Source organism: Squalius cephalus (assembly GCF_949319135.1).
Source record: "Squalius cephalus genome assembly, chromosome: 5".
Taxonomy (NCBI): Eukaryota; Metazoa; Chordata; class Actinopteri; order Cypriniformes; family Leuciscidae; genus Squalius; species Squalius cephalus.
The window spans coordinates 18,707,420-18,721,975 of NC_137126.1; the positions used below are offsets into that span (position 1 = coordinate 18,707,420).

Consider the following 14,556-nt stretch of genomic DNA (forward strand, 5'->3'; position numbering starts at 1 on the left):
TGGCAATCACGCTCGGATCCGCACCGGAACGATTACTCTGAGATTGCCTGAACGAGGTGGTCTAGGCCCGATTAAAAACAAATTCTGGAGCAGTTTGGTTGAGATGAGAAGTAATCCGACCCAACAGACTAACGAACCTAGCGATACCGTAATTCATAACGGGAAATGTGCTATATAAAAAGCAGCAGTGTCTGATTCTGTGATTCAACTTAAATAAAATGTAAGATAATTTATGTATATAAATTATCAGTCAGAGTGGGAATCAAGGCTACATTCGTCTAAGTTTTTGTGGGTGTCACGACAACTACAGATAAAGCCACAATAAGCTTGCAGAGCGAACTTGTCAATCCATCTTGATGGATGATGTAGAGGAACATAAACAGGTGAACTCTAGCCAATAAGAGGACAATTTTACTTACATGTGACTTGCATAAACACATTTTGGTACACTTTGAAATGTTGCCATGTGAAAACAAACTGAACCAAGAAGAAACTGCAACATTGTAACAAATTAAGTCCCTGTTGCGGAACAAAGCATTCAGTCTACATATAGGAAAATGCCCTAAGGGACAATACAGACTCAGGGAAGAGATAGCTTGCAAGTGTTTCTTCAGATAGACAGAGACATTATGACACAGAGAGTTTACTGAAGCACAGAAGCTGTCAACATTTCACAAATGAGATTGGAGTGATTCCACAGGTGCTTCAGACACTATCACGCAGAAGCGTTCCCATAGCGCCAATATTCTAACGCAGTGCTGAGTTCCCTCGAAAGGTAACTCACTTAGCTTACTGCAAATGCCTACATGGCCAGCTGTTGTACTTTCTAGCAATCTGATACTAGTTGTATTTTTTATTATTTCAATCTGCTATCATAAATTTAATACATTTTTAAATGTTTCACCTCAGACCATGGTGTTGTGTACCACTTGAAGCAAGGCCTTTCAAAGCAGGTGTCCTCATCTACTGGTTGCTTACTGCTGTCACATTCCTCATCACCATGGATCTGGACCTTTCCACCCGTGATGCCGACACACTGCACCGTCCTTCTCTTTACACCGCGTCCACATGTTGTGTTGCACTGGAAGGCAGAAGACAATGATTACTGAAGAAATGTTAACAAATCGTTATTTTCCACAACATACGCATAATCCTCACCCTCTCCCAGTCTTGAGCCAGCCAATGTGGAGGGCATTCATTGTCTCCACAGGGGTGAATGGCCAGAGGTTTGTTTTCAGGTGAGCACTGAGACTCAGGTACCACTCGTCCCTCTGGTGTTTTGCAGTACACATGACGCACTGTTTTTCCATGCCCACAGATGCCTGAACACTAAGTAGAAATGGAAAAAAAAATTTTTTACAAATTAAATGTCTTGCAATTACATCTAATCAAATCACATTTAAAGGGATAGTTCACCCAAAAATGACATTTCTGTCATCATTTACTCACCCTCATTTCATTCCAATCATTTTATTATGTGGAGAAAAATATCTTATATATAAAAAATATATGTTTTCTTCTTTTTTGCCAATACAATGGAAGTACAGTTGGCTCCAATGTTGTTTGCTTTCTAGCATTCTTCAAATATCTTCCTTTGAAGTTCAGCACGGGAAAAAAAATGGGTTTGGAATGACATGAGGGTGACTAAATGGGTGGACTATCTAATTTTTGGGTGAACTATCCCATTAAGTTATAAGGAGCAGGATTATGGACCAATGAGATCCTATTGTATAATGATGCAAATGGTGTGAGCTTCATTCGCATCACTCTTCATTTGCATAACTAACAAAACATAGTTGGGTAAAATTCTATAGCAGTCAAAGTCTAGGTTACTGATGTAACCCCCGATCCCTGGAGCAGGGAATGTCGGACTGATGTCATGGGTCTCGCCTGGGAGCCCAATCCCTTCCAAGTGGTAACTAAACGAGCCAATGGATATTGGCCAGTGTGATTTGCATACCGATTCACACCCACCTGGAAATACGGGTGTAAACATGATGTTCCCATTCAGTCAGTCACGTTCAACGTTACGACGTTATGTCGGATTGACGTCATGGAAAGCGCCACAGCCACTGAACTGTGTTACAAGTGTTGGAGACGCAGATGCTGGCACGTGCCCTTTTAGTAACTGCCCTAACAATGTCATAACCTACCCAGCACCCCAAGTAATCCCGAGGAGTAGACCTCCATTCCAAACGGACAATAGACATATGGGATTACCAAAGGGGAATCACAGCATATGGGCATCTAGCCCAGAACAAGGGCTGACCGGCCGGGCATGCACACGAGTACTGAGCCTGGCATCAGACTGCTGAAGGATGCTGGAGGAACTTGATTCAGGGTTTGCCGAGTGGGGAACTCACCTGAAGAGCAAGTAGGCACTCGTATTCCCCTGTAAGAGGGGAATGGCGCTGCAAGCAAAACAGCGAGCCAGCCTTCCCACACATTACCAGCTTGTACCCAATACACTGAAAGAAAGCGGCTCCACTCTGAGATTGTAAAAACTCGCAAATGTGTTAGGTGTTGCCCAGCCTGCAGCTCTGCAGTAGTCTGCCAGAGAGATACTGTGCACCAACGCCCAAGAGGAGGCAACACACCAAGTGAAGTGAGCCCTCACTCCGAAGGGGCACCGCTCACCTTGGGACTGATACACCAAGGTGATGGCATCCACTATCCAGTGGGCCAACCTCTGTTTGGAGACAGCCTTTTCCTTTTCCAGCCTTCAAAGCAGACAAAGAGCTGCTCTGAGCTTCTGAAGCTCTGTGTGCGGTGCACGTAAACACACAATATGCGAACAGGACACAGCAACACGAGGGCTGGGTCTGCCTCCTCCGGGGTGCCAGTGTTGTCAAGGTCCCGTCCAGGAACCCGAGGCTGCACTCCCGTTGCACACAGCACCACAACCCGTTCTGAAGGCATCTTTGTAACAACAAATTGCCTGGACACTTGTTGTAGGGGCACTCTGTTTGGCGACAGCTCGGCTACACCTACCATACCGTGACACATGCCCATGTTCACTTCAAGAGCATAGTTGTCTGGATGGGCTGCATCGCCGTCCTGCAGGAGGCTCGGGGTGGACTGAATGCCTCCGGTCTTCCCGGAGCCGGTGCAGCCAGAGGGGGACGCCCTCGGTGATGATCAGGCTGGGTGCCAGCCCGCAGTGGCTTGGTGGCAGTGTCACGTCGGGGCAGGATGTGCTTTATGGCCTCAGTCTGCTTCTAGACTACCGAGAGCTGCTGGGCAAAGTCCTCGACAGTGTCGCCGAAGAGGTCAAGATGGGGGGCGTCAAGAAAGCAGACTTTATCGGTCAGGTCCAATCAGAGATGGCATTCCTGGACCATCAGAGTGGACATCGTCTGGCTGAGGGCCCGTGGCGTGACTTTCGGTGCCCAGAGGGCAAGGTCAGTGGCTGTGCACAGTTCCTGCAACAACCCCAGTCCAGGGCTGCTGTCGTCTTACATGCCTTGGACAGGAGGCAGGGACGATTCCGTCAGGTGGCGGCATTTTAAGGGGACGAGTGCACCACAATTGCACCACCTGTTGAATGTCCACGTAACCCTTGGCGGCCTCGCCATCGAGGGCAGTGAGAATGGAGGAGGCAGAAGAGCAGCTTTGCACAGTAAAAGGTGCAGTCAAAATTCTGAACCTCCTCATGCACCTCCGGGAAGAAAGGCACTAGAGTGGTCGTGGTGGTCCGGGAAAGCATGGCCGTCAACTCCTCATCCTCTCCAGAGAACAAAAGCCCACTCCCAGATGCAGCGATCAACATTCGATTCTCATCCGGAGCGCCGAATGAGACACAAGGTGCCTCACGTGAGTGACCCGCGCCAACATTTGGGAACTGGAAGCACATGGGATGCTAGAGGAGTGTGAGGTTTGTGGTTGCTGGCCGGATGGAGAAGCTCCCACTGTAATCCTCAGTGCCCAAGTGCTAACCAGACCCGCAGCTCTACTATGAGAAGTGGCGGGGGGCTGGGTAGCAGCAGTGGGGACTCGTGCCTCCGTATTAAAGAAGGAGAGTCGTGACCGCAATGCCAACATAGACATGCTCTTGCAATGGGATCATGCACCATCCATGAATGCTCTCTTAGCATGCTGTTTGCATAGGCATGAGAGACAGCGATTGTGGCCGTCAGATGAAGTCAGCAAATGACCACATCCAGAAACACATGGACAGAAAGACATCTTGAAAAAGACGCTGACTGCCCGTGCTTGCTTTGCACTTCACTGGGCTTCTCTCTCGTCCACAGCAAGCTGGATACGAGACACCGCGGGATGTGCCTTCACACCGGCAGAGAGATCCCACAAAGAAAATAAATTAAAATTGCTGTTTCCTGTGGTAAGATCTCCAATTAGAATTGCTGTTTGCTATTTTTCTGTTTTCAGAAATATACTCTTTTTCTTGGAGTTAGACTGGAATGAGCGATTGCTGTACAACCGCTCGGCTTCAAAGCAAAATATGAATGAAGTAATGCCAGTCATATTTATACCCGTATGTCCGGTTGGTTGTGACTCGGCATGCAAATCTCACTGGCCGATGTTCAATGGCTTGTTTAGTTACCACTTGGAGGTGATTGGGCTCCCAGGTGAGACGTCATGATGTCAGTCCGACGTAACGTCGAAAGTGACTGACTGAAAGGGAACGGAAACTACAACAAATAGAAAATTTTCGTTCTCATTTACCCCAAAAGCAAAAGCAAAAAAAAAAAACACAATAGCTATGACTTTCCAAAAGAGTAAAAAAAGAATATTGAGAGATGGTCAGAAGAGAGAAAGATGTCAAATTTGTTGTCACTCCCTTGGCCGATGTATTAGAAACACTCCTGCAGCAGTTTTAACATCCATTCATTGACACAGATGTCTGTAATGAGTTCATCACCATGTCTATTTAAGTTCCTCCTCAATTATCAGTCTTTGTCCAGTATTGTTCGTGAGTTACAGTACACGCTGTTTCGTTTGTGTTTGCTCCCTTCTGGATTATCTATGTGCTGTGTTTAATAAACCTCATTGTTTATTAGAATTACTGGAACACTTTATTTTACGGTGTCCTTGTTACATATGTTACATGTATTTACCATAGAAATAACAGTAAATTATGCATAATTACATGCAACTAACCCTCAACCAAACCCTAATCCTACCCTAACCCTAGTAAGTACATGTAGTTGCTTAATATTTCTCAGTACTTAAATATATGATTACACTGTAACAATGACACCTTAAAATAAAGTGTAACCGAATTACTTTCATATTCCTTGGACTAAACGTTACAAAAATTATTTTACAATATGTTTTTACAGTCAAACATAATGTGTGTGCATTTTAAAATCTTCACAATGTCTCACCGGTCCCCACTCAGACACTGTCCACTGGCGCTCACATGGAGGGCCGGTGCAGTTTTTGGTAGATGCTGGGAGAGTTGTCTCATCACATGCGTGAATCTCATCTGAGCATCTGACCTCTCGAGTAACCAGACTCTTGCGACCACATTTAGCTGGGCACTGCACAACAAACAAAACAAGGTTCTCTTTGGTATGCTACATAACATTGACACTGTCCAACCATTTCAGTTTTCAGTTTGCTATTCATATAAATTGATATTGTTTAAATTATTTTTTTAGTCATTTTTTACTGGCCAAGACAAAAATACTGATTTAGAATATATTTATTTACTTACAGTGTATGGCGGTTATAATGGAGGATTAAGTAAAAGAGCTCTTAACCTACCTCAGACCACTCAGCTACTTCCCACTGAGGGCCACAAGTAGGGCTTTTACAGGCCCGGCGCTCTGGGGGGAGCTCTAGCTGTGCCTCTGTACAGAGGTCACTGTACACTGAGCTGTCTAGGCCGGGAGCCAGCATCTTCCAGCAACGCACGAGGCGAAACTGGAAACCTTCTCCACAGGTCCGAGAACACTCACTCCAGCTGCTTGCCTCCCATCTAGACATAAAGTGCACACCAAGAATTTTGTGTCAAGAAACACTTTTCATGGGACATAATCAAATTGGAATTGGATTTGGAATGACATAAGGGTGAGTAAATTATAGAATTTTTGGAAATTTTTCATTTTTTGTTTTGTTTTCATTCCTATTCTTGTCTTTGCCACAGAGCCGCGCACATGACATGCGAGGGAAAAACACAAGATATTGTGACCACGAATTAAAAATTTGTTCTCACGACTTATTAATTTGTTCCCTCTTTTTAGGTAAATGGGTGTCACTTTGTACTAATTTGTTCCCTCATTTTAGTTCAATTATGGCCAGAATTTACAAAATTAAACACTAAATTAAAGGGGGGGGGTGAAATGCTCATTTTCACTCAATCTCCTGTTAATCTTGAGTACCTATAGAGTAATATTGCATCCTTCATATCTCCAAAAAGTATTTTGTTTTATTAAATTTTTAACATAAAGATAGGCTGTACCGAGTCTTTCCGGAAAAAACCGAGCGGCTGGGGGCGGGCCGTGTGGGCGAAGCTTAGCTGTGCTAACGCGCCAAGCTAGTGACAACACACAGAGACATTTGTTCAACAAACAGTTTTACTCACCGTCCGGTTCCAACGCACGACCGCGAACCTTTATCATTGTGACTGCTCGATCCTTAAGCATTAGACGATCTGCAAATCCGTAGATCTGGGCTTTGTTTATAAAACAATCATCGTCGAAATGCAGGGAACAAAAGTCTTACACAACTCCGTTTATGCTCAGGAAAACAAACTGCCACGGGTTCCTTAACGCTGGGTTCTTTGGGAATCTGTGCAGGGTTGTCTTGCCCTGGCAACCAAAAACACACTTCTTTGGTGACATTGACTTCCCAAAAGCCGGGCAGGGCGCTTTGATGGCGAACTGCTTTCACTCTCTTGCTCTAGTCTACGAGTGCGCGCGCGGCCGCGATCTTACCGGAGAAGTGCCCTTAGGACCCATATAAGGAAATTCCGCCCTATCTTACGTAAGACAGAGCCATACTCGAAAAAAACTTTCCGAAACTTGTGACAAACCGGAAGGAGTATTTTTGGAACAAAAATACTCCTTCAAACGTACAACTTAGTTTTTGAAACTTTGTCCATGTTTAGCATGGGAATCCAACTCTTTACCAGTGTAAAAAACTCAGTATGCATGAAATAGCATTTCACCCCCCCTTAAGGACAAATGAATACATTTGTAGCAAAGATTTACCTAAAAACTAATTAATCAAATATGGCCACAATTTAACTAAAACGAGGGAACAAATTAATGAAACCATGGATTAACAAGTGATTTTCCACCCAAAAATGTAAATTCTGTCCTCATTCACACACCATCATGTTGTTCCAAACCCATAAGACTAAGATATTAAGATGTTTTTAATGAAACCTGAGAGGTTTCTGTCCATTCTTTGAAAGTCTAGTCACCAAAACTTACCAGATCCAAAAAGATCATAAAGGCATCATAAAATGAATCAAAATATATAATCCATTACATATAAAAACACATACATAGAGCGCATCACATATGGCAAACATGGGTGCATCACTCTGGAACAAAACTCATTGATTCTTGGGCATCACACATGCACGTTTGAGCTTCCGTGTTTACCATATGTGATGCACTTTATGTATGTGTCGATCATTGCTTAGATGTAAACTAATCTGTTCATCAAATAAAGTGATTGAATCTCTTCACAAAATCGAATTAAACAGCTTGATTCATATGGATTCATTTTACGACGCCTTTATGACCTTTTTGAAACCTCTCAGGTTTCATTAAATCTTAATTTGTGTTTCGTAGATTAACCAAAGGCTTATGGGTTTGGAACGCCACAAGGGTTAGCCTAGTGAATGATGACAGAATTTTCATTTTTAGTATCCCTTTAACTATCCCTTTCATCTGTGGCCACAATACCTATTGTTTTTTATGCATGTCATGTGTGGTGCTCCATACTTTTCCCCTGCATTTCTGTGACAATTGAGCACGCGCACCTGGGCTGGCATTCTCTGCCAATGCAGAAATCATGAACTGGCTCTGGTCGAGTCAAAGCATCACAATAAGCATCATCCACCTCAATGCCATCATACCGCACACACATGGCAAGTGATTTCGACACACCTATTCGAGATAGGACATTGTATAAAACAAACCTCCCAACATAAACAAACATGGTTATCAGCAATACTTATGTGTGGATGTTTGTGGCCACCGAGACTAAGTTATAATGTCTTAATTACCTATCGAGCATGTCATACTGCAGGGCTCCTGTGAGGACAACTTCCACCGGTACATGTCAGCAGCACTCATTTTGTTCTTCTGAAGGAGCCTTTGGTTATTTCTGCGGTAAAGAAAAAAGCATCTCAGACTAGGCCACGGTTCAGCCACCTGCACTGTATATTAGGCAGAGCATTCACGTTTGTTGATGCCGAGACACCAACTGACACTCCAGTCATAAAACCACTAACATTTGTACCATTCCTGGTCACACTCATTACCTTAATGTCAAGGATGGAAAACAGCGCATTCTCTCAACTAGACAGAAGCCAATAAAATTTGTTCCTCTTGATAAATTCCTGGGATTTATCTGATGCGACAAGCATAGTCTGTACCCGAGTGATCTATGGCAATTTTTTCCACAAATAACAAAAATTCTTGAATTATGTTCCTCAGAAAGTCCATCATCCTTACATTCGGCCTTCTTTTCTTCTCTCCACCTGGAATCTTTCTCTTCTCCTTCGGATACAAGTAAGGGCATTTCATGAGATGTTCTTTATGATCTCTGGCAGAGGGGCTGGTAAAGCAGTGTTTGGACACGGCGGAGGGAACCCAGCATGAATTATAAATATGATGGAATGCAATCCCGCCAGCCTCTGCTTGGCCGTCTCCCCTCGGCACTCTGAATGTCTCCAAGAACGTTAACAAAAAAACCAAGCCAGAGCTTGAGTCTGCAGCACATTCCATTCTCCCTTGAGGAGGGCTGTCCCACACATGCGCGTCCACAGCTTTGGCATGCCAGTGTGGAGGGCTAGGACCTTACATTTAAAAATGCCAAAGAGGCAACTGATAAAGATACCTGCTTCTTCATTGTATGGAAGATCTTGGCATGATCTTGAGATTGCTAAAATCATGCTCGAACAGCAAATAATGAGCAGATTTAAGATTGTGATTTAGCTTTTGTCAGTTTTTCACAATGTAGAATTTGAACAGTAGATTCAAGTTATGCCATTCACTTGACAAACCAGCAAGTTGGCTTTTCTGACTTTAAACCTCATGAAGTCAGAATTGGAGTTTTGACTCATCCTGCACTACACAGACTTTTGTCAAATGCCAATCAAATGCCTTCGAGAATGAGGATGCCCCATCCCATCAACACAACGACTAGCAAGTATCAAATCATCCTTCATGTCTGTTATGTAACGAAAGACTATTGGCTATTAAAATAAATAAATATTATAATAATTATTAGAATTATTAAAATATGATTAAAAAAATAAATATGATAAAGTATACAACTGTTCAAATGTTATTATAAATGTTATTATTTGAAAGAAATGTATACCAAATAATTAATATCAAAGTAAAGACATTTATAATGAACAAAAGATTTCTATGTCAAATAAATGATTTTTCTAAACTTTATATTATGAAAAATACACCATGGTTTCTAGAAAAATATTAAACAAAATAACTGTTTTCAGCTTTGATAATAATAAAAAATGTTTCTTGAGTACCAAATCAGCTTATTAGAATGATAACTGAAGGATCATGTGACACGGAAGACTGAAGTAATGGCTGCTGAAAATTCAGCTTTGCCATTACAGGAATAAATTACATTTTAAAATATATTAAAATAAGTGTTTACTGTATTATTGACCAAATAAATGCAACCTTGATGAGCATAAGACACTTTCAAAAACATGAAAAAAATCTTACACTTATAGTGTACATTATCATATTTACCTGGTGCGATTGCTGCGATTGCGTAAAATGGTAGTAAGAGTTCTGTTTGGGAGTAGGAAGTCCCCCGTGTCATTTTGCCGGTGCCCAAGGGTGAACTCAAGCAGTGAGTCATTAAGACCCGCTTGCTCAAGACTGCTGTAGTCTAACTCCAGTGGGCCTGCTTCAGAGGACAAACCATCTCTGTGAGTAAGAAGCTGATTGGTTGAGATGTTTGCAAGAACACCGTCTGAGCCAACTCGTTCTCCCAGCAGCACTCTCCAGATGAGGTTTTCAGAGTTTGCCATGTCCTCAGCAGGTCTGCTGATTGGTACAACACCAGGGGCTCCTACTCCACTGGGCCAGCTGCAGTTCCCCTCTTTTAAAACAAGAAGAAAGATAGATTCATTAAGGAAAGGATGGATTCGTTTGAAAAAGCTAAATTAATTATGCTTTAGGGCACAACCTGTTATGGTAGGATTAAAAAAAATGTATCCAAAAAACTTGGTCAGTACCAACCCAAAACGCAAGTCTGGGTTTTAAACGGATCACTGCATATCAATGCATTCAGTAACAACTCATTTGAGAGGATCATTGCCAATTTCAACAGATTCAGTTTAGGTTTTATAGTTGTGAATGCTCTATACAGAAAGGAAATTCAAAGAGTAGTGTGGTATCAAAGACTATAATGCAAGACAGGGGCACAGCCTTCATCAGGACACCCCACCTCATTTAAAAAGATCAATGTCAGACCAACAGCAAACACAAATGTCTGTAATTCTCATTTTAGCCAAGGAAAATGCCAGGCCTCTCTGAATTTTTCATCCTCTCTCGCTAATCTTTGTTGCGGGTTATGCATTATAAAGTACTCCATAGGGTCGGCAGAAAGAGGCCTTTTAACTCACTGATGATTGCCCAGTGAACCATGTACTTTTTCTGTCTAGTCTATCCTCCACTTACTTCAGATGTAGTGAAAGCAACACTCCTGTGTATAAATCTCAGAGGTGAGGCTGATGGGTCATTTTAAAGATCGCAGTAATCTTTATTTGGGGTCCATTATTTAATTTGTGTAACAGTTCGGTTATGGCAGGGGAAGATGCCTCTTCAGGAAACATGCATTTACTGCTAAGTTGTACTTATTTAGAGTATTTAGTGTATTTAGACAGGCGCTCAGGATGATGATACATAACGTTTCAGGTTAGGACTTTAACCATGGTTCCCTGATAATGGAACGAGGTTCTGCATGGCAAGAAGCGACGCTATACATGCGTCTTGAAGTATGTGTGAAATGTGTGAAGTATGCATCCAATGTCATGCCGGGGTGTCATCACGTAGTGTGTGACATCATGACCAGGAAGCTGTAAAGCGCACCCGGACCAAACCATGTCAACTTCTGATTAGCCGAATCAAGTCGATCGCAGGCATGCAGAAAGTGTGGCAGGGCGACGCAGCATCTCGTTCCCTTCTTAGGTAACCGTGGTTATAGTCGTAACCTGAGATGCTTTCGAGGGAACTCACACTGCGTCAGAAGAAGCAACCTTATGGGAACGAGAATGCCCACTAAATCATACTGACAAGTGCCTGTCTAGTGTGAATCCTGCGAGTACCTCGGCCATGAGACACAAGCACCTGGGACCCCGGTGTAAAGTCCAAGTCCAGGTTTTAAAACTGTACAAATGTGTGCGGAGATGACCAGCCTGCCACATCACATACATCTTGTAGCTTTAGAAGCCGGCATACTCCTAGTAGAGTGCGCTCTGACAGCCATCGGTGAAGGCTGACCGCACGCCTCATACGCAAGAGAGAAAGCCTCAACCTGCTCATTATCTGTCTAGTCGCTGGAGAACTTTTCTTGGGTGAACCAAAACAGACAAACAGCTGACTGGATTTCCTCCACAGGGCAGCTCTGTGGACATAAGCATTCATTGCTCTGACTGGACACAACAGATTAAACTTCTCATGGTCTGACATCTGATATGGAGGAGGACAAAAGGCTTCCAACATTATAGATCGTGCAACATTGCTTGGAACCTTAGGCAAGTAACCCAGTCTAGGGTGCAGAAAGGCTTTAACCATGCCGGGAGCAAACTCTAAACTCTAAGTTTCTAAGCTACCAGATAGTCTACTAACTAAGAGAACTAGCCTCTCAAGACTGGTCTCTGGTATATTTCGAGTAGTCAGCTCAGCGCCCTGAAGCAGATGACTGGCAGGGAACAACCGGCTTCTCTAGCAGAGAGGGAACGGGCCTCTCAATGGCGTAACATCTCAGAGCGGACACTGAGAACTGAAGTCGCTGGAAACCGCTGCACCCCTAAGCACCTGAGGTACTTCCTAAAGCACATGATGGACGGGAGCATTCACAGTTCAACCCTAAGGGCAGAGAATGGCTTCCTCCATGATCTTGACACCTCAGTGTCAAAAATCGCAGGCCCTGATGTGGAGGTTGCACAAAAAAAAAAATTATTTAGTTAATGAATTGATTAATAAGACATACATTTGACAACAAAAAAAAAATTGGGGGGGGGGGGGGGATAACACTTTTTCTAAGCAAGGATTCATTAAAATCATCAAAAGTGACAGTAAAACATTTATAGGGCCCTATTTTAACGATCTGAAACGCAAGTGTCAACGCGCAAAGCGCAAGTAACTTTGTGGGCGGGTCTTGGCGCTGTTGCTATTTTCCCGGCGGGATAAATGACTCTTGCGCCAGGCGCAAATCTAAAATGGGTTGGTCTGAAGAGCTTCATTATTCATAGGTGTGGTTTGGGCGTAACGTGAAATAAACCAATCAGAGCGTCATCTCACATTCCCTTTAAGAGCAGGCGCGCTTGTTCTAAAGCGGATTCCTATTATAACGGCGGGTTTGCCAGACGCACGCGAGGAGCGGTTCACAGCCGAGGAGAGCAACGCTCTCGTCAGGGACGTTGGGGATGGAGAAACCCACCCAAATTAACTTCGGTTAAAAAGGCGTATGATAATTTGGGTAAATGTGTAAGCTAGATGTATGCTTTTATAATAAATTATCTATCTATCTATCTATCTATCTATCTATCTATCTATCTATCTATCTATCTATCTATCTATCTATCGTCGTAATAATGTATGATTTGCAAAAATGAAAACTGCTGCTTCTGTGTAGATGAGAGAATCAAAGTGTATGCGCGTTGTGCACACGCTACATTGATTATGGCCAAGCATGCGCCCTTAAAATAGCATATGAATAACATGCGCAACGCGCCACTGACTTTAAACCATTTTTTCCTGGTTAGTGGCGCAACTGTTTTCTAAACCTGCAAAATAGCATGAAGGAACGTTTGCGCTGGAACACGCCTCCTTTTTTGCGCTGAACCGCCCAGGGAGCGCAAGTTCATTCCCTAGTTTAGCGACGTGCTTCTGTGGAGGAAAAAACGCGCTTTGCGCGGGTGCAAAATAGGAATGATACATGCGTCGGTGTACAAAGTCAATTGCGCTGGGTGCAAGATAGGGCCCATAATGTTACAAAACATTTCTGTTTAAAATAAATGCTGTTTTTTTTTTTTTTTTACTTTCTATTCATCAAAACATCCAGACAAAAATGCATCATGGTTTCTACAAAAATATTAAGCAATGCAACATTTTTCAACATCAATAATAATAATAAACATATTACCAATATTAGCAATTGGATGATTCTGTTCAATAAGCTAATAGGTCATGATGAATACTGAAGATAATACAATTATCAAATATTCTCATATATATAAATATATAAAATATAATTACAAAATAAAAACACCATATAATAGTAACAACATGTCACTTTTACTTTTCACTTTAAAATGAAAGTTGTCTTTTTCTAAATAAATTAAAATGTCTACAAATCCCTCATTAACTAAAAGACATAAAAACATTTAATGCAATCTCAAATTTGATTTCTCATTAAGGTACTTTTTGACAGAAATGTATAGACAGCGTAAATTTACCTGTATACTGGACTGGTGAGTTAGCATCCTGCTCACAGTCAATGTTAGCTGTCTTGTACACTTCATTGGTTTCCTGGCCAGGCTTTTGTCCTTCCACAGCCCTGGGCCCAGTGGTCTGTACCTGGTTCCCCTCCATCTCAGGAACTGCCTTATCATACATGCTCTCATTATGATGTAAAACACTCCCAATTTCTACAGAAACCAGACTAGATCCTCCTTGTGGGCCTCTGTAAATGGGGGGCTGGGAGACAGAAGCCATAGAGTCCCTCATCACTGTGTACTCATAGGTAATGTAAGGATTTTGGCCATTTTGGTTCCAGACCTTTAAGGGAACAGACAGAGACATGTCCAACAAATAAGAGACCATTAAGACAAATATGTTATGATAATATCCCATTTTAAACTTGCAGGAAACAATATATAAATATTCTGGACTAAAGGCTGTTCTGTTGCACAGAATCATGCTTTGTTTGGCAAGTAAAGGGCACTGCGGTTGAAAAATGTCCATAATTGTCCAAAGACATTTCAGAATTTCCCTTTTTGCAAACTGCATCATCCCACATTCATCCCATAAACCCAGATTAAAGTGAAATAGTCATTCCTCCTGGGACAATGTATCAGAATATTACCATTTACGCAGAGTGAACCATTAGACCTTTGGCCTGCACAAAGTCGAAGCCATTGTTAGCCAG

At 42.6% G+C, this 14,556-nt stretch overlaps 1 protein-coding gene across 1 annotated transcript in view; it reads right to left on the reverse strand.

Moving 5' to 3' along the window:
* LOC307159492 (ADAMTS-like protein 2) overlaps positions 1-14,556 on the reverse strand; it is a 28,809-nt gene that overhangs the window by 3,053 nt on the left and 11,200 nt on the right. Inside the window, exons 10-17 of the mRNA XM_079872898.1 lie at positions 13,865-14,186; positions 9,927-10,281; positions 8,204-8,304; positions 7,958-8,084; positions 5,728-5,941; positions 5,346-5,501; positions 1,159-1,329; positions 905-1,081 (exon numbers count right to left, since the gene is read on the reverse strand). Of these exons, the coding sequence (XP_079729024.1) occupies positions 905-1,081; positions 1,159-1,329; positions 5,346-5,501; positions 5,728-5,941; positions 7,958-8,084; positions 8,204-8,304; positions 9,927-10,281; positions 13,865-14,186 (1,623 nt within the window). The remainder of the gene's footprint in view (positions 1-904; positions 1,082-1,158; positions 1,330-5,345; positions 5,502-5,727; positions 5,942-7,957; positions 8,085-8,203; positions 8,305-9,926; positions 10,282-13,864; positions 14,187-14,556) is intronic.